This window comes from Catharus ustulatus, chromosome 17 (assembly GCF_009819885.2).
Source record: "Catharus ustulatus isolate bCatUst1 chromosome 17, bCatUst1.pri.v2, whole genome shotgun sequence".
NCBI classification, from domain to species: Eukaryota; Metazoa; Chordata; class Aves; order Passeriformes; family Turdidae; genus Catharus; species Catharus ustulatus.
The window spans coordinates 7644651-7665811 of NC_046237.1; the positions used below are offsets into that span (position 1 = coordinate 7644651).

A 21161-nucleotide genomic window follows, 5' to 3' on the forward strand; every position below is an offset into this window, starting at 1 on the left:
TCTGGCCCCGGCCTGGCTGCGTGATGCCCGAGCTGCAGCATCTCTGTTCTGCTCACGCTTCCTTCTCGTGCCCTCGGAGGAGGAAGGCCATTCCGGTGTGATCCCGCTGCCTCGGCCACCTGGTGCTTGCTGCTTTGGACTCAAAATGTGCCCTCTGCCTGTAAATGCCGCAGCCCTGGCTACCTTCACCGCCGCTGGCCCCTGCACTGCCCGACCTCCCTTCCCAGCTCTGTGGCTCGGCGATGATGCTGGAGGGCACCGCGGACTCACCCTGGTGCTTTGGCACCGGAGCCGGGGCTCAAGCACCTCCTCCTGGCCAGCTGGGCATGTGGGAGCGGAGCTGGCCCCGAGCTGCTGCTCGCACAGGAAGGGAGGAAGCAGCAAGCACGCTTCCAGCGGCGTCCCCAGCTGGGAGCCAACGAGGAAAGAAGGAGGCTTTGTGTTCCTCCTGCCCTCCCTGCCCTTCGGTTCTGCCAGCGGGGGAAAAACACAACCTCTGCTTCACCCGTCCCCGGCAGATCGCGATGAGCGAGGCGGGCTAATGCAGAGCAGCTGGCCCGCGCTCCCCGCTCCGGCCGGCAGCGCTCACCCGACCACCAACACAGCGGAACTGCTCCGCCGCTCCGGCCGCCAGCTCCCCCGCCCTGCGCGGGGGCTCCGCGGGACCTGCTGGGACTGGGGACAGGGGTGCTGCTGCAGCTCCCGCGCCTTGTCCCGATCCCCGTCCTCTCTGCCTGCACCCCTCGGGCCTCCCCGCTGCTGCCAGAGGATGGGCATCCCCTGGGATTTGCAGCATTCAGTCTTGCCCGCTGCAGGAGGGGATGGGGTTTGGCAATAGGTTCCCCAACTTTGGCTTTTGCCGTGGCTGTGTGTTTGCTCTGCAGCTGCCTCTGCCCTCCGTGCCTGCAAGCATTGGGCAGAGACACAGGGAGACGTTGCCCCTCATCCCCACACTGGCTGCAGCAGGGAAAGGGGCTTCAGGCTTGTTCCCACTGGGCAGGAGCCACGGCTGGTGGGACCCTGCCCATAATGGAGCCCTTCACAACGCTCACGTTCTTGTAAATAAATGTACAGGTCTGCCCACAGCCCACAGCTGCCACTCGGGGGGCTGGGAGGCCCTGCTCCCACCTGTAGGGCCTGACAGTCACAGGATAAGGGAGACGAGGATGGGAAGCAGAGTCTCATCTCTGTGGCAGAGGGAATGGGTCCAGGCTCTGCTGTGGACAGGGACCTGGTACGTCCTGGGCAGGGCTGGGTAGGCACTGTGCCAAGAGTTTCTGGTCTACACACCCAACAGCTCTGAGCACCCCAGGGGGATGGGGGAAGGGGAAGTGACTGCATGGATGGGTGGATGGGTCAGCTGTCACTAAGACGTGTCCTCACATCTTCAGCATCTGCCCATATCGGGTGGGATGCCCAGGCAAGGGCTGGGGGTACTGGTGCCCCTTTGCCCAGGGGAGCTGCGGCTGGCCCTGAAGTGGTTAAGGCTGCCAGAGCTCAGACTCCCGCCGCAGGCGTCCCTCCCAGCCGCTTCCTGCCGGCAGCCTTTGACCGGTTCCTGTCGGTGACCACCCCGCAGGCCTGGACGCCAGCGCAGCCCCATCTGGTTTGAGTTACGCTCCACGGCGCTGACGTCTCCTTCCTGTCTGGCCCCAGGAGCCGCGCATCGCCCCGGTCCCGGCCCTGGCCCCGGATGGCCACAGGGGATGTAGGGCCCCGCTGTGGGGTGGCCACGGGGCTTCTAGATTGACCATCAGCCCGGACATCCCTGTCACCCTGAGCTGCTGTAGGGGATCAGCTCCTGAGCACAGTCCTGTGTGTGCACGTCTGGGGCAGAAGGATGCACAGGCACCAGCACATCCCAGGGTGTGGGACCCCTACCCCACATCCCAGTTTGGTTTCTCTAGCCCCCCCTTCCTACCCTGGGACCATACAGAGACACATACTGGGGCTGGATGAGTGGGACCACAGGGCTGACATCTATGGAAGTAGCCCACCCTAAGTTCCCAGCTGACAGGGCTCATGAGGCCCTGAAGCAGCTTGGAGTGGACTGGTCCCACTGGCCACGACATCCAGGTCCATCCCTTATGCACGGGGTCCTCATCATCCCCACAGATGCACGGTGCAGTCTGGATGTGCACACGTGTGTCCTCAGCATTCATCCCCGGGACGTGGAGCAGCACACATTCCCAGGCACCCTGTTCCTGTGGCACCCACCCTGCCTGCAGAAACAAGGATCCCCGCAGGCAGTGCAGGGAGGGAAGGGGAGCGGGCAGACCTCCAGCATGGCACCTGGCAGCCCCGCCGAGAGAGGCAGCAGGTTCGCCCCGTGACCGGGTGCAGCAAGTCCTGGCCACGGCACAGCCCAGGATGGGAGCGGGCGAGCGGGCGGGGGATCAGGCCACCCACGGCGAGCCGGGAGCGAGCCAGGGAGGAGGCAGAGCTGGGAGAACAGCGGGTCCATGACCGGCAGTCGGGGTGAGGGCGGGAAAGGGGAGCACTGGGAGAGCGCGTGGCTCTGATCCGCGCTCCCGGGCAGTGCAGGCTGTGCAGGACAGCAGTGCCCATCCCTAGCGACTGCTGCAATTTGGGGGACAGTGGGATGCACCACACCGCTCCCAGCACGGGGACCCCATCCCGGGCACAGCATGGGGCCGGGGCCGAGTGTTCCCAGCCGGGGCGGGCCATGGACCCGGCCACGCTGCGTGGGAACCAGACGGCCCCTGGGCACGGCTGCGGCGCTCGCTTCCTCCCGCGCCCCCGGGGACCGTGCGAAGGAGGGGGCTGAGGTCAGCCGCGCTCGCCGCCGGCCGCTCCGGAGACGCCAGAATGATGTAGGCGCTCAAATATTGTTTTCCACTGGGTAGGGGAAAAAAAAGGGAGAAAAGAGAGGCCCAGGGCTGTGTGGCGGTCCCCGATGATGAAGGGCGGCCCTCCCCCCCTGCCCTGCCGGGGCTGGGACACAGCCATGGCCCAGCAGCAGCCGTCTGGGGGCTGATAACTGAGCTGACGCGGCCGCGGTGCTCCCGGTCCCCGAGTGACGGCAGTGCTCCTCCGTGCCAGCATGGCCCCCGCAGAGACCCTCTAGACTGGCCAAACTGGAGTCCCCCTGGCCCTGGGGACCTGGGGGGACTTATTTGTCCCCACATCGGAATAGAGAGCCCCTGCCAGCCCTGTGCCTATCCTGGGGCTGGCTGTGCCATGGGATCTGGGTGTTGTTGCTCCTGGGGGGCTCCCTTTCCCAGCCTGGGGTTGGCCGGATGGGGGATGCAAGCACAGCCCCTCACTTTGCCAGCATCACTCCGGCCCCACTCCAGTGCTCGGAGGTCCTGACTCAGATGTCCCAGTGCTGTGTGGGCCAGGTCCCATCCTGGGGCTTTGTGGGGACCCTGCTCTCTCCAGTATCCCTCAGCCTGGCCAGTTGGGGCATATCCCTGTGCCCAGCCCAGTGTCAACAGCGGTGAGTCAGCTGGTGCCTCTTCACTGGCAGCCACCCTGCATGATTCACGCCGGAGGAATCCACTTTCCTGGCTGTTCCCATCAGAGCTGCAGCCCCTGGCACAGCCCATCTTTGGGGCTGCCCTGCTCTCGGAGTCTGCAGGGACTAGTTGGAATCCCAGCCAGGCACTGACACAGCCACGAGCAAGGACAGAGAGGGGAGGGAGCCCCGTCCCCCTCATAGCAGAGCCTCCACACTGTGTCACAACCCCTGTTGCCTCCCCACAGTCTGCCTGGGGCAACACGAGGCCATTTGTAGGGCCACACACTGAGGCTGGTGCCACTTGTGCCATGTGTGACACTCTGTGCAAAACCAGGAACTCAGAGGGGTCCCAGGTGACAGTGGGGCTCCACTGGGGGTTTACTTCTGCTGCAGCACATCCCCCTGACCTTCAGGGACAAAGCTCCCTTGCACTACCATGGGATGGTGCTTCAGGAGCTCCTGGGCCCACGTCATGGCAGGATTTTGTCCCCAGCATCTCCCTGGGATAGAGGACTTGGGTGTAGGTGCTCTGACCCAGGCCATGCCCCGTCCCCACATGACTTCACCATCCAGTCAGTGATCACTGATGGAGGGACTGGTGGGGATGGAGGCTGTGGCAGGTGGCCTTGGGCACATGTGCTCCCCAACCAACACCTGAGCTGGGGCTGAGGCCCCCCGGCTTGCCCCTGCCCACTGCCCACCTCAAATGGGGCACAGAGACCACAGAGGCAGCGTTGGGGAATGCACTTTATTAGGTGCTGGGTAGTCCCGGAGTGAGGAGTCCCTCACTCGAAGAAGAACATGCCGGGTGTCCGGTAGAGGCAGGGGGGCAGCCCCAGGGGGTAGCCATTACCCCCCTGCAGTGGGATCGTGGTCCCCGGCCCCCATGGCTCCTTCTGCTCACCTGCCCGTGGCCCCATGGCCCCGAAGGGTGGCTGGCGGGAGGCGGTGGAGGCCGGGGGGGCTGCAGCCAGGAGATGCTCCAGCGCTGTGCTGCAGGGCCGCTCCTTCATGCAGAAGCTCAGCGCCTGCACCCGGCACTGGTAGCTGCTGCCCAGCGCCTCGGGGCCCGGCCGGCTGAAGGAGCCGAACACGGGCAGGTGGGGCTGCGTGTAGCCCTCTCCCTCCAGGAAGCAGGATGGGGGGGGCTTGCCCGTGCCCAGGAGGTTGCCAGGGAATGCAGGTGGCACCTGCCCGAATGGCTGACACGGCCCCAGCCCAGGGGCAGCCAGCTCCTTGCCCTCCAGCTGCTCCGGGGGGGTGTCTGGGGTAGCCGGCGAGTCCTGCGGGGGGTCCCTGTGCTGGGTGGGCAGCAGGGCAGGCAGCAGGGCAGGGTGCTGGTGCTGGGCCGGGCGCTCGCTGGGCAATGGGTACTGACCTGGCCGGGGCAGCTGCAGCGCGGCCGGGAGCCCCCCGAAGACAGTCTCCTTGGGCGGGCGGCTCTCGGGGGGCGTGAAGAACGGCCCCTTGGGCTGTGGCATGTCCGGCAGGTACAGGCAGGGCTGCCTGGCCTTGGGCGGCTGGCGCCGGGCACAGGGCTCAGCGCAGCCCGGCACCCCGGCCCCTTCAGACAGAGCGGCAGGGCTCGGCAGGCGTCCCGTGCCCGACGGCGAGGAGTAGCCTCCTTCTGCCTTCCCCTCCTCCGGCAGCGGGGCAGCGGGCAGCCCTCTCGCCTGCTGCCTGGGGGTCTTCCCGCGCCCCTCGTCTCCCTCCGTGCCTGGAGCATCCCGGAGGCCCCTCTTCCTTGTGAAGCGCCGGCGGCGCCTCAAGAAGCTGCCGTTCTCAAACATGTTGTAGCAGTCTGGGTCGAGGGTCCAGTAGTTGCCCTTGCCCGGCTTCTTGTCATCACGGGGCACCTTGACGAAGCACTCGTTGAGGGAGAGATTGTGGCGGATGCTGTTCTGCCAGCCCTGCTTGTTCTCTCGGTAGAAGGTGAAGCGGCCCATGATGTAGCGGTAGATGCCGCTGAGGGTGATGCGCTGCTCGGGCGCGCTCTGGATGGCCATGGTGATGAGGGCGATGTAGCTGTAAGGTGGCTTGGTGGCCTCAGCGCTGGGGAAGGCGCTGCCGGCCGGCTCAGGGGCCGGTGGGCTGCGCAGCGCCGCGTCGCCGACGGGGAGGTCGGGCTGCATCCTCCCGGGCGGCCCCGCCGTTCCAGCTCTGCCGCTGATCCCGCTCCCGATCCCGCTCTGCCGCACGGCCCCAGCACGGCCCGTTAAAACGCGCCGGCCGGCGAGGGGGCGGCGGCCCCTCCTCTGAGGGGCCGCCCAGGGCGGAGCAGGACTCTGCCGTCCAGCGCTGGTCCCTGCGGACAGACGGACGGATGCGCCGCCAAGGCCTGCGGCCAGCAGCCAGTGGCCCCAGGATTGGCACGGCCGCGGCCTCCCCAGGGCAGAGGCGGGCACAGCCCCCGGCTCCCCCAGCCCCTTTTCCCACGGAAGGTTCCCACGACCTGTTTCTCATCCTGCCCTGCTCACCGTGAGCAGCTGGAGTGAGGCTGAGTGAGGGATGTTGGCAGGACTGAGGGTGCTGCCTGCCCTCAGATGCGTATCTGCCCCCTGCCCACCCCAGTGCCTCAGCTCCTGCCCCCAGCCTGGGCTTGTGCTGGATCCTGTGTCAGGTTCCTGCATTGTTCCCAAAACTCTGGGCACAGCACAGGCCCCAGGAGCCCCATCGCACCATTCAGGAGTGTAAACAGAGAGATGTAGTGACTGCCTTTGGGACAGCCTTGTGTTGCCAGGTCAGCAGAGCAGCCAACAGGCACCTCACCTCTGCCTTCACCCCTGCCAAGGGGCTGGGACAAGGGGCAGCGCAGGTCTGGAGCCAGCACTAGGGCAGGGGGTTGTCTCATGCTGTTTCCCTGTGGTTGGGGCTGAGCTGGCTTTGCCCACATGAGGTTCTGTCTGGACTCAGCTTCCCCAGACACCTGTGCTCTGCTTGGACCAGCACCAGCTTCCCACATCAGAGCCAGCCCCCAATACCGATACGAAAACACAACCTTTATTTCCAAGGTTTGCAACAGCGAGTCCTGGTAGCGCAAGGTTCAAAGACAGAGCCAGATCTGCCCTGGCTTGCTGAATAGGCACAAAACAAATCCCACCTGGGGGACTCCTGGTGAATAAATACAGCAATCACAGGGGCAGCAGCACCTGCCCACCCCAGCTAACGTCTGTCCTTGTCTGGTCCTGCACACTGAGCATCCTGAGCACTCTGCCTTGGGACATGCAGCTGGAGTGGGGCCATGGGGCTCACAGCCTCCCACTCTGAGACTTTATAGCAACTGGGCTCTTCTCTCCCACCCAGTTCAGGGCTGGCAGAGCTGTTTGAGGACATGGAGAACATGGCTGGAGGTGCCAGGGGCACAGGGCTGGGGAGAATTGCAGAGCAGCGTCGGCCTCAAGCGCTGGGCATGATGGAAGAGCTCCCGTGCGAACACTGGCTCCACCTGCGGAGACACAAAACGACAGATGGGCACAGGTCCATGTCCCTGTCCCTGTCTTGCAATGGTCCCTGTGCCTGGCCCAGGGGTCACCAGCCCCAGTGGTTACTCACGTGAGCCATGATGAGCTTCTGGAAGGGGTGCCCAGCTCTGGTGGGGTATTCCTCCCCGAAGCACAGGTAGATCTGGTACTGTGGCATGATCTGCCCGTTGCTCAGGTACTCCCGCACCTCTGCAAGACACCAGCCCTGTCAGGGGACACAGGGTCCTGACAGCCCCCATCAGCCACACCAGGGCAGGACCTGCCCCTCTTCCCAAGGGGAGCAAGGTCTCCCAGGGACTTACGCTGTATGTACTGCTGTGTGTCCAGCAGCTTGTAAGTTCTCTCCCTCTCCAGCTTGTTGGGCCAGTTCTTGTGCGGGGCGAGCGGCCCGTTCCAGTACACCCTGCCCTGGCACTGGCGCTTCATGAAGACCCCCTCAGGTGCTACCCACAGCAGCACCCCACGCTCCAGGTGGGGCAAGAGCCGCTCCAGCACATCAGTCATGCAGGCCACGTGGCCGTGGCCACTGAGCACCTGTGGTGGGGGGAATTTTATCTGCTCCATGCAGGAGGGGCCGTAGAGGTGCTCGCTGTCAGCCGGCACGGCGCTGGTGGTGATGCGGCAGCCCTCGGCCGTGCGAGTGGTCACCTCCTTCACCAGCACATCGCAGTAGTACAGGCGGATGTGGAGCCAGCAGTCTGGGGTAAAGGGAGGGTCAGTCCATGGGCAATCTGGGCTGGTGGGGCCACCCAGGGCATTGTCTGCAGCGTGGCTCCTACCTGAATTATTGACATCCTCCACAGGGAGGTAGGATGGGGGTCTGGGAAGAAGCTGGCCATGGGTCGGGTTCCAGCCATAGAAGACTCCCCTCACAAGGCACCCTGGTCCAGGGCAGAGATGAGGTGGTAAGAGGACATAGACAGTTACCCAAGGGCTCCCAGGCACTCTCCAGGCCCAAGCCCCTGGGCCCACACTTCCCACTGTGTTTGCTCATTACTGGGCCTCATTGTATCCCCTAAGGGCATGGCTTTGCTGGGGTAGGGTGGGAGTCCTCAGCCCCTACCTCAATCCCCACAGGTGTTGCCTGCAGGAGCACAGGAGAACAGGATCCTGGCAGAAGTGTGCACTCCCTGCCCTCAGCCCCATCCCACCAAGGAGGACCCTCCTCACCTCGCTCAGTTGGGTGGCCAGAGAGCCGGGGCTGTGGAGACACGTGGGCACTCTCCACGTCCTTCTGGCTTTCCTCCTTCAGACTCCCTGCAGTACTGCCCTGGGGGTAGGAGCAGTTTTGGTGAGGGCTGAGCTGCAGTGGGGGATCCTGATTCTACAGTGGACCCCATAAACCAGCAGATCCCCTGCCTGGGTCTGGCAGTGCATGGCACAGAGGAGCCTCTCTGATGCCCCGTGGGACAAAATGCAGGCAGTGTGCAAGTGTGGGAGCAGCTGATGGGTGAGGGGCGGATTTGAGGGTCCCACCTTCTCCCCTGCCTGGATGGCACAGGGCAGGCTCACCTGCTGGTCCTCACTGTCTGGGGACTGTGTGTCACTGTCCTCTGCAGAGAGCAAGAAAGAACAGATGAACCCCTGGCAAACGGCAGGAACAGCCCCAGGGAAGACAGCTCTCTGTCCGAGACACCGAGAGAGGAAGAGGAGTGGGGAGGAAGGGTAATGTCTGTGGGACAGGGGGCTTGTACAGGCATGTTTCAGGTATCAACCCCACATCTGGGACAGGAGGAGGGACGGCAGGGACGTACCTGCATCACAGGCTCTGTCAGTCACGATCTGGTACACCTTGTAAGGCTCGGAGATGTCCAGCTGGCTCCGCTCGGGCACCTCCTGGAAGTCAGTGCTCTTGTTGAGAGCGCAGCGCAGCCGCGTCTTCCAGGTGGAGGGGTCGGCCTTGTCCGTCCCTTCGTGGTACTTCCCCTTGTAGACAGCCCAAGCCTGCAGGACAGAGGGTGCCCTGTGCTGTTGGGGCTGCCTCACCCCGGCTCAGCTGTCCAAGGGGGTGCACCGGGCTATGAGTCCACCGGGGTGGGGGGGCAGTGGGGAACCGGAGCTGTGTGTCCTGGGGGACTGCGGGGAGCTGGGTGGTGCGGGGTCACAGCGGAGCACACGGAGCTGGGCAGCCGGGAGCCCCGGGAGCGGGCACGGAGCGGGGCGGTGTGTGCCAGGGGTGTGCATGGAGCCGTCCCAGCACTGCGCACAGAGTCAGGTAATGGAGAGCCCTGGAGGTGCACATGGAGCTCGGCTGCACGGAGCTGGGTGAGCGATTCCTGGGTGCACAGGGAGCTGGGAAGTGGAGCCCCTCGGGCAATGGGGAGCCCCGGGAGTGCGCACAGAACCCGGGGGCAGTCGCAAGGACGCTCCCAGGGCCGCGTGGGGACCGCGGGGAGCCCGGGGTACCTTGAAGAGCGCAGCATCCTCCTGCTGCCGGTAATCCTGCTTGGACGCGTGCTTCCAGGGGATGCGGAAGAGCGTTCGGTGCCGGTTCTCCCAGCGCAGCCCCGGGTACCGGCCGCTGTCGATCTGCGCGATCAGCCACTCCTTCAGCCGCATGGGCGCCCCCGGCTCCGCCATCGCGGCCCGGCGGCGAAACCGAAAGCGGCTCCTGCTTTCGCTTTCCTTTTCCTGGCCCACGCCGCCGGTTCTGGCTGCCCCAAGGGGGGTGGGGCGGGGGATGGGACGGGTTTAAAATTTTTTACTCTGCTCCACTTTTCCCCACGCAGCAGCGTCAGACATCCATGTTCAGGAAAAAGTGATGTAATTGAAGGTTACAGCAATGGGAAGAGCGGGTGCCTCCAGGAGGGACCCCCAAAAAAAGGCATCCCCGAAGTTTCAGACGCTCACAATGTGTGTACCCACATACTCTAGTGGTGATTTTAGGTTCTTCCCGTTGTTCATTGGCTCCCGCGGAGGCTCTGGGTGATTGACCCCCCCACCCCGGGCAGTGCCCTATGTTAGGCAAAGGGTGGGCGCTCATTCCCGGCCCTTGCCTGGGCCTCCAGCCTTTTCCTGCCGTGCAGAACGCAATGTGCAGCTCGCACTGGTAATTTACATACCGAGATACCTGCACTTGGTGTATTTCTCAACACAGGCACCCTGCACTCGCGGGAGAAGGGACAAGGCATCAGAAGGCACACAGAACTCTCCTGCACCCCTCCCAAATACTTCCCCTAAAACTGTCAGGTCTCCCACATGCTCCCCGAAGGGGACAAGGGACCCCAGTCCCTTTAACTTCCTGCTTTGGGACCCCAGACAGATACATCCCAGTTCCAGGGGTTGCATCCGCCCATGGGATCAGCTGCTCACTCCATGGGTGTGGGGAACTGCAGGGAGCTGCAGGGTTTCCAGGGTGGTGTGTACAGTCACATGTCCACATCTCTCAAATCTCTCCTCTGCTCTAATGCTCACTCTGCCTCGCGGGGCTCTGGATGCTGAGTAGAACGGGAAATGGGTGGGAAGGGCGGATGAGCTGTGCCAAGGGCTGCCGAGACCAGGGTGGGACACATCCTGCACAAGCTCCTCACTGGCCCGCAGCAGGGCACAGGCTGAGTCACTGGGCCACCCTGAGGTGACACTGGTGTTGGTTCCTCCACCACTGCTGCAGAGTCTCATGCCATTGTGCAGGGGAACCCTGCTCCTCTGCCTGACTGCTGCCTCCCCAAGTCTCCTTTTGCAGTGCCCCAGGTCTCCTTTCCTGCTCTGAGTCAGAGAAAGTCACCTCTGGCCGAGAGGAGAAGTGAAGTTCCTCAGAGCTACTGAGGCTGAAAAGTCTCCAGATGAATAATCAGTGGCAGAGAGCCCAGTCCTGGGCTTTCCCAGAGGATGTGAGGACAGGGCACAGCCACGTGGCACAGAGGGCACATGGGACCACACGGGGTGTAGGAGCGAGCCTCACTGGCAGGGGTTTTATCTCCTTACTGAGCCTGTCCGTGAGCCCTTTGTTGCAAAGTGAAGCTCAGGCATCACCTGTGCCCCCCATCTGGGCAAGCTGTGGGGCCACGTTCTGGGAAAAGGGCCTGGGAACTGACCGGCAGAGAATCCACATCTCCCCTTTCTGCATTGGGAAGCAGAGCGATGGCAAGGAGTCTCTGCACAGCCTCCCCGTGGCTTGCACTGATTACATCCAAGGCCGGGAGATAATCGCAGCTGCCGGCTGGTTTGTTCAGCCCCAGCCCGCCGGGATAAGCTTTATCGGCCGGCGGGGATTTCATGTGGTGTGGCAGCCGCCTGGTGACGCAGGCCCCGGGGGATCTAATTACCCGGGCATCAGCGAGGACAGAGGACGCTCAGGGGCCAGATTCCCCACTGTATTCCTCATCATGCTTTTCCCTTCCCAGAGAAGGTGAAGCTGCTTAACCCTTAAGCTTTTCATGCCAAAATGAACTTCAAAAGGCAGTCAAACATTAACTCGTATCTAACCCTGCCCTTGCCTGGGTTTTTCCAAGCTGTGTAAACCAGATCTGCCAAAATAAATACATTTTGCTGTGCTGTGGAGCTGAACTGGAGGGACCAGGGCCCTGTGTGGTTTACAGTTGCAACAGGGGAATTCCTGTGTGTAAACACCTTGGCATAAAGTGTCCCAGTGCAGGTGGGTGCAGTTGTTCATGGGGCACACATCCTGGATGTGTGGTCTTGGGCTGCAGAGCTTCTACTCTGCTGTGTGCTCAGGAGGTCAAAGGGTGCTGGAGAGCCTGGCCTGCGGGTGAGGGAGTAGGTAGAGGAGCCTGGAAAGAACTGGGAGTGGGATCCCATGGCAGACAGTGCAGGAGCAGTGAAAGACGATGCACCCCTGGTTACTCAGTTTGCTCAGTATCTACGCAGAGAGTGTGGAGCTCCAGTCTGCTCCAATCTCCCAGGCAGCACCCAGTCCAGTAGGGAGATGATGGCAGCAGGAAGGAACCCTGGTCTTGAAGCTTTGTCTCCTGGGGGATCCCTTCCCCCTAGGAGAGGGGGGCAGGGATGAGGGGGACCCCAGAAATACGCTCTGAGTCCCAACAGGGACAGTGCTGATGACTCAGTTGGGCTTCCTCAGAATTTTTCCCACCTGGGACCCTGCTCCAGGGAAAGGTGTAAACGGGGCAGGTCTGGGGCTTGTGATACTCAGCTGGTGGCAGGCTCCCAGTACTCCCAGCAGCTGGAGCCAGCAAACTCCTGGACCTGGTGCTCCTGGATCCAGTGAGTGGAGAGGTTACAGTGAAACAGGCTCCAAGTGAGCTCCCACCTGCTGCTCCCACTCTCTCCAGGAGAGAGCTCTGCCCTGGCATTCACATTTCTAGCCTCCCTTGTCAACTTCTCACAAGGCAGCAGGGTGAGCCCTGTCCACACATGCGTGTCCCCAGCCCACTCCAGAGAGAGGCCAGCAGCAGCTCCAGACTTGTCCCATGCTGGGACCTTCCCCCTTAGCAACCCCATTTCAACCCAGCCATGACAGGAGAGTCAGACCACAGAGAAGGGTATTTATTACTGGGAGACATAGAAAGTCTTTAAGCAAAATGGCTTAAGGCTCTGCTCTAGTGAGGTCTGGCCAGGTTAAATGCTTGGTTCCCACCTGTTACAGATTGTGCCCTGGGATAGGTGGGAATGGGGTGCAATGGATTCCTAAAGCTACAGTGCTTGCTCAGGGCTTGTGCTTGGCCAGTCTGGAGCTGGACCCTTGCCTGGGAGCCTGTGTGGTGGCATTACCTGCTGGCACACTGGTGTGTCCCTGCTCCACAGCCACCTGGATGCTGGGAGCTTGTGCTGCTGGTGGGAAAACCGCTCTGAGGGGAGCACTGGCTCTCCCATGCACCCTGAGGCCATGCAGTGGGTACCCAAGTGCTAAAGCTGCTGCTGGCAACTCCTGGGCCATGTGGCAGAAGAGACCCCCTCTGTGTTCTGCCCCAAGCAGGAGCTTGCAGTGCCCCAGGGGCAGAGAGCTGTGTCCCCAGCACACCGGATGTGAAGATGAGCCCAGCATGTGCTGCAAAGCCCAACAGCGTCCATGAAACCTGCCCAGACAGGTGGCGCGTTCCCACCCCAGAAGAGAAGAAGGAGCTGGGCTTTGTGCAGGTCCCTGCCCAGTGCTCCCTGTCCCAACGTGTTGTATCTCCTTCATCTCTCCCAGGCTGTTGGGTGATGCTCACTGCTCTCCCTTGGCTTGGGTCACTTCAGACAAGCCGGGATGCAGGAGAACGTCCTCTTCACCCGCAGCAGGAAGGGACTTGTGCTCCTCATGTCTCTGGATCTTGGGACCAGTCCTTGCACAGCTCCCTCTGTCTTGGACGTTCCTTCTCTCCCTACTGGCAGCAAGGCCTTTATTTCTTCCTCGTCATTGAAAGGGGACATCCCATACTTCTGCTTCAGGTGCTTGCGGACCTGGGGAAGGAGCAAGAAGTAAAATACAGTGCTGGTTTACAAGGGCAGGTCCAAGCCTACCAGGGGAACAGGTCAGAAACAAAGTCCCCTCAAGACTCATCCTTGCTCTGAGACCATGGCAGGCTCAGCCATGGAGCAGGGCACATGTGGCAGAGGTTTCTCCCACCTTGCGGGCTGCGCTGCCGCCGAACTCAGACAGCTGCTGCCTGAAGCCGGGGTTGGGGTTGGCGACGGGCCGGATGGTTCGGATGGCATCCAGCACCTCCTGGCAGCTCAGCTCCGTGACAACCATGACGTAGGCAACGACCACGGTGGTACTGCGGGAGATGCCAGCGAGGCTGGCAAGGGAAAGTGCAGAAGGGCTGGTGTTAGTGGCACACCCTGACCCCATTATTGTCTCTTCCTCCACCCCTGTGCCTCAAATATTTCAGTTCTTCTTCTCCTCCAAGGACTTGCTCTCCCAGAGGCCTGAGACCTTCCAAGATCCTGGCCATCAGTGCCTATAAATACCCACTCCTCTACAGGGAGAGGAGTGGGCTGGCTGCCTGTCCCAAACCCCACTCAACCCGCGCACTCAGCTACAGCAAAAAGCTGCCTCGGCTCCAGGACTGCCTGGATCCCGCTGGGTTTGAGTCACAAGCCACAGCTAAGGGTGGATCCTGGGTGGGTCCATTGGCACAGAGCCCTCTGGCACAGGCTGGCTTTCACCAGGGGTTGCAGTTAAAGTTAGGGGCTGGGGGTTGTATCTGCTGAGCAGTGGGCACAGGGGAAGAAGCATTACCAGTGGACGAGGCAGTTCCCTCCATGCAGGCGACATTGATGGATAAAACTGATGCATTCCTTGAAGTGCCTCTTGCTAGCAGGAAAAATAAACCAGACAGAGTAAGAACTTCAGGGGTGGAACAGCATTTTTAGCTGCAGGCAGAACAGCCCTGCATGTTTGAGTTGTTTTAGGGGATCTGCCAACCACTGCTGAGACCTGAGTAGCTCAGTGCTGTTTATTCCCAAGGAAAGGTGGATTTGCCAGCTCATTCTGTGCTGGGGACACAGAAGGCGACACTGTGCTGGGGATGCACGGGGCTGCCCTGTGACTTGTGTGACTCATGCTGGGGCAGTGGGATGCTGGCTGCTTGAATCTCCAGCCACGTCTGTGCCCTTGGCTGGCTTCACACCCTTTATATGCTCTCCCCTCTCCAGACGCTTCCTGAGGGGATGCTTGCTGCTCCTCTCCATGGATGCTGCAGAGTGGCTGCCCCTCACCTCCCCCCAGGGCTTGTACCCTCACATCAGTCACTGACTGGGATGCTGTTGGGGCCCAGGGGTGGTCCCCTGCACTGTGGCATCACATGTCCATCCTGTGGATTGTTGTGCTTGAGAAGTTGGAGACAGCACATGGAGGGTTTGAGAAGCTGAGCCCTCACCTCTGGTCACCCTTCTGCCTCCCTGCACGTCCCCAGCCTCCCCAGGGTACTCACATGTTGGCTTCAGGGGTGTCAGGCAAGGGGATGCGGAGGTAGGTAATGTCCTGGAAGACAGAATAGGAAGAGGAGAAACTCAGGGACTACAGCCAGGGTGCCATACATGAACAGAGTGGGGCTGGCAGTGCCTTTTCTCCTTGCCCACAGATGCCTGCAGGGGTTTTTTTCCCCCACACAGCATCCCTCCTGCATGGAGATGGGGCCACACTCTCCCTGGGGTGAAGGGCAGGGCAAGGGGATACCAGTAACTCATGGGAGGGGATAGGAAACAAGAGGAGTCTGGAGAGCTGGAAATTGTTTCCCGTCAGTGTTCAAGGCCGTGTTACAGCCACAAGACAGCCAGTTTCCCATGCCGGGGGGCCGCCCAGCTCCTCTGGGATCAGTGACCAGGGAGAGGTGTACGTGCCATGGGATGCTCAGAGGGGAAAGGAAGATGCAGCATGGAAGGAGCTGCAGGAATTTACAGGGTGACATCTGGTGCAGAACCCTACCTTCAGCAAAGGCTGGGGGGATTCATGGATTGAAACAATGTGGGTGATCTTGTTCCGGCTTAGCTGCTCCAGGTCTTTGGCATCTGAAAGATAAAACTAGACATCAACATGTATTCATTTTCTACCCTTCTCTTCCCACAGTGCTCCCACCCTGCTTCTGCAGCCAGCCAGCACACAGAGCCTTGTTCCAGCAGATCAACTGCATCCCACCCCCACATGCAGCAGTACAGACATGGGCAAATATGGAAACCTGGAATACCAATCCCATCCCAAACCAGAGGCCTCTCCCTGATCCCTTCTCCTTGCTGCTCATGCTGGTTGAACCATTCACACCTGCACAGAAACACTTGGGTTCAGCAGGCAGTGTCCCTCTTGCCCGTACTTGTCCCCACTTTGGGAGGAGGCCTGTGCCCTGCCCACACCTCCTTGAGCAGACACACACGTAGCACTGGGACTTGCTGCAGGAGAGATCTGCTTTATCTTGTGAACTATGGAAGTGGAGCTGCAGAAATTTACATCAACTCCGATTTTCTGTAGAAAACACCAGAGCAGTGACTTGCTGCTCTCTGCTCTGTTCTCTCTGCAGCTGTGTGGACAGAAATGGGGTGTCCTTGGCTGTTTGTGGTGATGCCCTGCCTCTCACCAATGCTTCAGCATTCTGGATGTGATCCTGGCCTCTGGTCCAGCACAGCAGTGGTTGCACAGGGAGGCGAGCGTGCTTGTCTTGCTGAGCAGCTTCCGAGTGTCTCCCTTTCATGCCACAACCAGCAGATGCAGCAAGTGCGGCCAGAGAGGAGGGGAAACATTTCCACATCTCATTCTTTTGGGTTTCTAAACTTTCACGTGGTGTAAAACCTTGGCTCAGGAATCCAGCCCGGATGTGCTAAAAGCATGATGTGAATTTTAATAGGAGTGAATCTCAAGGAAGATGCTTGCAGGGAAGCTGCGATCTGTGTGGGGAGGGAGATGGGGACCCTTGTGGGGACTCAGACAGCAGCCACCTTCCCATCCGCCTCAGCAGGTAGTGACAGCAAATGACACTGGAATCAAGGTTTACTGGGGCTGGAAAAGCTTCCAGTTGGAGGAAATATCTCTGTGAGCTTAATGTTGCAGGCCTAGAATCTTGTCACCATGGATTGCCTGGCAGAGTGATGAGTGTTTGGATGGCATCGGGCCTAGGCCCCACAGCAGAGGCTGCTCACAGCAATCCCCCTGACGACCCTGGCAGCTGCATGTCCTTGTCCCTCTGCTCCCAGCAGGCCACAGCCCACCCAGCCCAATCCAAAGTGCTCCATGTGGCACAGGGAGAACAGGACTGCCACTCCAGTGACATTTCCTTAGCAATTCACACCAGTGGTTTGTTTTAAACTTCCACAGTACTTACAGCAGTAACCAGGGAGGCAGGAGTACTCATACATGCTGGTTTGTCACAGCAGATGCCAACACTTGGTCATTAACTGTCCCCTGACTATGAAAACTCCTTAAAATAGTGACTTGGTATGAGAAGGCATGACTGTGCCTCTGGGAAATTCCCTCCTAAGGGTGGGCAGTCCCCTCTGGCTTCTTCTACAGCCGCATGACTGAGAAGCATTACCCTGAAGTGCCACAATCTTGCTCTCTTACACCCATGTGGCACCACCAGCTCCTCTGCTCCTGGCATGGGATCCATATTTCCTCCTTGACTCCTTTCCCCCATGTATCCCAAGAGCTCAGGACAGCTGTTAAATATGGAAGCCATGCAAAGCCAGGGGTCTCTGCCTTGCTTTTGCCACAGTGTCTTTACTCCCACTACTGCCAACCCAAACTGGGTGACAGAGCGGAGCAGGTGCAGGCAGAGCAGTGGGTGCAGGCAGAGCAGTGGGTGCAGGCAGGATGTCAGGCAGCATTTGTAGGCAGGGAGACACCAGCTCAAGCAAGCCCCAGTCCCCAGCTGGAGAACATCTCTGCAGTAGTTGGTTCCACTTACCAACGAAGTTCCCAAGGTAGAGGCCAGGAAGGATCTGTGGGACACAAGGGGAAGTGGCAGTGTGAGCAGTGACCTTGTGCTGTGGTACCCATTGTGCTGGGACCCACGCTGGGAAAGAGTAACCTCGGCTGGAGGGGCCGAAGTTCTGGCATTGATACGGCCATCACCAAACCTGAGGCAGGAACGGTGCTGGGGAGCTGGACCTGTGCCTTCCCAGGGCTACTACGACCCTGGCATCCAGGATGTAGGGCTGGATGTCGCCCTGGCACCTGCAACCACCTGGTACTCTCATGGGCACTAGGAGCCAGACACAGCTTTTTTATTGCTCCTCTTGTTTATCATCAATCAGTCCTCCGTTGGGGTTTATTACCTGAGCTCAGCAAGTTGCATACACCTTTGTACAGCCTTGGACTATACCCGTGACCTGTGCAAGCCCTGCTGCTCGAGGGATGGGAAAGCAACAGGCACAGAGAAGCTTGTAGGGGATGTAGCTGTCCCCCTCCCAGCCCCAAGCTCCACTCCCCTCACTCTGCACTGCAGGAATCCCATTTCTCACAGCCCAGGCACAGATTGCTCTGGACACCATGCTTTCAGCTCATTTCCCCTGGGAAATTCCACTTCTCGTGATGAAAAGATAATTACTTGACAAGGCCTCTGTTAACAGCACTGCAGATGCAGAAGCAGGACACCTTGCAAACCTTGTCATCCAGAGCTATTTTATATTCTCCCTCACTCACAGCCTGGGCAGTGAATTCAATCCTGTATCCAGCCAATCCTCCGCCAGTTTCTCCCTGCAGCAATATTTGGTGCCCAGGGCAGGTGGAGGTGATTTTCACCAGCACATCTGGACTCACACTTGTCTCACTGCTCACATTTGGAAACATTTCTCTTGACTTAACAGCTTAAAAAAGGGTGGGTTTTTTAGTGATTCCTGCAATTTTAGATCAATTTCCTATCGACGGGGTGCCTTTAACTCGCAGCTGCAGCACTGAGAGGAGCGGGTGGGAGAGCGCCAGTTAGCAAGGGCAGCTCCCAAGGGCAGGACACTGAACCGTGAATAAACAGCATGTGCCTGTCCCCAGCACCCTGCTGACCTGCTCCTCAGAGGAGAAAAAGAGGGCAGCACATAAATAAAATAAATAAAATAGTGCCCATCCCCTCTGCCCCATGATGCCGAGCCCCACTCACAGCACAGCCCCACTGAGCAGGGGGTGCGGGACCACCAGGCTCGGGGTGACACAGGGTTCCCAGCATGTGACTGGTGCTGGTTCCTCGGGATTAAAGGTGTTGGGAAAAGTTTACCCCCCTTCCTTCAAGGAACTCGCTGTGACCCCTGCCCTCCACCCCCCTGGGCAACTGTCAGCTGTCCCAGCGCAGTGTCCCTGCCTGTTTCACCTCCGGTGTTGCTCTGCCGACAGATAAACAAAGAGCCGAGCCCTGTGCCGGACCCGTGCCGGCAGGTGAAACGCCGCTTGGCACGGCAGAGCAGCCGCTAGGTAAGGGTCTCCCATCTCCGGCACCGGACGAGCCGCCCGGGCATGGCCGAACTGCAGAGCAGCCGCCCCAGCGCTCCCATTACCTGGCTCATGCCGTTCCCCATGGCCGACGGCGGGCGCCGGGGGTGGGGACGGGGCGCTGCTGTCCTTGTCCCCACTGCTGCCGTCCTCCCCGTCCCCGGGCGCAGCTGCCGTCCCCGCTGCCTGGTCGGGTTCCCGTCATGAAGAGCTTGACTCCCCCGGGATCGCTGCTCGCTCCCAGCGCAGCGAGGCCGGGCCGGTGGCTGTGCCGAGGCAGAGGGGACCGCGGCCGCCGTGCTCCGCGGCTCCTGCCGAGGCCCTTCCCCGGCTGCTCCGGCGCTGCCGCGCACCGGCTGCTGCCTGGCCGGGCGCAGACAAAGGAGGAGAAACTCCCCCCTTGCGCCGTGGCGTGGGAGCACGGGGCCGCGCTGGCTGCTGCCTGTCGCCGCTGCCCGCGGCCGCACAAGGCTGCACTGTTGGGAGAAGAACAAAACCTTTGTCCTGCTCCATCAAGGAAGGTCTGTGCGGCCGCGCGGCGAAGCGCCCGGCAGCGTGCCCACCCCTGCCCACGCCATGCCCACCCCTGCATGCACCATACCTATCCCAACCCCGTCCTGCCCGCAGCGTGCCCACCCCTGCCCGCACTGTGCCCACCCCTGCCTGCACCACACCTCCCCTGCCCTGCCCGCTCCAAGCCCACCCCTGCCCGTGCCCACCTGCAGCCAGGTGCCGCAGGATCCCTGCCCTGCCCGGCAGGCTGCGGGAGTGTCCTGGTGACTTGTCCCGATGTCCTGCTGCAGGGCCGCAGGATGGGCAGCGCCAGCGAGGAGCAGGGCTGAGGGGCTCCCCACCGCTGCGTGTCGCCGCCAGCAGGGAGCGTCAGGCCGGGGGTCCCGGGCCGGGGCTGGCGGGGGGATCGGGCCGGGCTGAGGGGGCAGAGCGGGGAGGCGGCTGCCGAGAGCGCCCCCTGGCGCGCAGCCGCGCCGTTGCCATGGGGACGGGCTCGGGCTCCCTCAGAGGCCGCCGAGGGTCGGGGGTCGCGGCCCGGCTCAGAGCGGGGCCCGGAGGGTTCCGGGTGGGCTCCCGGTGGGCTCCCGGTGGGCTCCTGGCTCTGTATCCCAACTCCTGCACATCCCCGGGGCAGCATGTTAAGTCCCATAGGCTCGGTGTGCAGGTGAGGGCAAGGATAGCCCCCCCTCCCCAAGCATCCCACCGTGTATGGGGAGTGTGGTTGGTATCTACGGACAGGTTTAGATGATACAGTATAATAAATTAATTAGGTTGGAATAGACTTCAGAGATCACGGAGTCCAACTTATGACTGAACACCACCTTTTCAACCAGACCAGGGTACTGGGAGCCAGTCCAGTCTTTCCTTAAACACCTCCAGGGAAGGTGATTCCCCCATTCCCTGGGCAGCCCATTCCAGTGTATAAACACCCACAGCCCTGTCCTCTCCTGGGCAATGTCTCCTGCAGCACAGTGGCTGAGCGGGATGTGATCCCACTGGGAGCCTTAGCCCCCACCAGATGTGGCATTTGAACAGTGGAAGGTGTCCCTACCCATGGAAAGGGGGTGGAATAGAATGAGCTTTTAAGGTCCCTCCCAACCCAAACCAGTCTGTGACTCTATGGAGGGAGGTTGAGGGTGGTTTGTAACACTGGGTTGACCAGCAGTGGTTTAGGAATGCTGCCACTGAGATGCTGCAGGGTCACTGTGGGCAGCTGCCTGCCCTGGAGAGGGAGATGCTGGCTGCACAGGAAAGCTACAGCAGGAATGATGGAACACGGATTATAACTTGCACTGTTCTAGCTCCCAGTGTTCATGCAGAGAGACAAAAAATTGAAACTGATCCTCTTCCTCCACAAAGAAAAAGCAGTTCTCAGTGGTATCCATATTTATTTATTTTTCCTCTCAGAATATGTGGTGCAGTTGATCCCCAGAAGCTTCTCAAGGGCAATTAAAGCAAGTCATACTGTGGGAGCATTTGTTGTGCTGAATCTTGTATTTCTCTTTCTACCCAGCTGAGTCAGAACAGCTGCTTAGCAAAGGATCTGAAGAGGTTTCGGAAGCAGTTTGAAAGGGAAGCAGGAGAGCCCGAGGCAAGAAAGAGTGCCTTTGTTCTGAAGACCCTCAAAATGTCTTCAGACTACTATTTGTTTGTGGAAGAATTTTGCAAGAACCGTGGCATCACTTGGGTTATGAAACCGGTAAATGTGTGCTCTCCTAAGGAAAGTGAGAAATGAATGGATGCCTTCGTTCTTCAGAAGGAGAGGAAAATATGCAGGAAACCCGCAGGAAAAATTGGGCAGAGCAAGGTTACATGGAGCAGCCATGCTCCTGGCCAGGTTCCTGATCAACACGAACCACCAAAACACTGCTTCTTG

At 60.6% G+C, this 21161-nt stretch overlaps 2 protein-coding genes across 2 annotated transcripts; both read right to left on the reverse strand.

The window, feature by feature from the left end:
• Window positions 1-4245: 4245 nt before the first annotated feature.
• On the reverse strand, window positions 4246-5613 carry FOXS1 (forkhead box S1). Its single transcript, XM_033075072.1, has one exon. It carries the CDS (start codon window positions 5611-5613, stop codon window positions 4267-4269), a length of 1347 nt encoding a protein of 448 aa, XP_032930963.1. The 3' UTR covers window positions 4246-4266.
• Window positions 5614-6489: 876 nt separating this feature from the next.
• Window positions 6490-19705, reverse strand: DUSP15 (dual specificity phosphatase 15). Its single transcript, XM_042779812.1, has 18 exons — window positions 19492-19705; window positions 18838-19248; window positions 17259-17292; window positions 15293-15375; window positions 14799-14848; window positions 14105-14179; window positions 13490-13661; window positions 13115-13323; window positions 10998-11220; window positions 10026-10065; window positions 9370-9617; window positions 8718-8907; window positions 8476-8516; window positions 8134-8233; window positions 7743-7844; window positions 7266-7661; window positions 7034-7152; window positions 6490-6926 (listed from the first exon to the last, which is right to left on the reverse strand). The coding sequence occupies exons 2-18, from the start codon at window positions 18856-18858 to the stop codon at window positions 6786-6788; spliced, it is 2244 nt and encodes a 747-aa protein (XP_042635746.1). The 5' UTR covers window positions 18859-19248; window positions 19492-19705; the 3' UTR covers window positions 6490-6785.
• Window positions 19706-21161: the final 1456 nt, after the last annotated feature.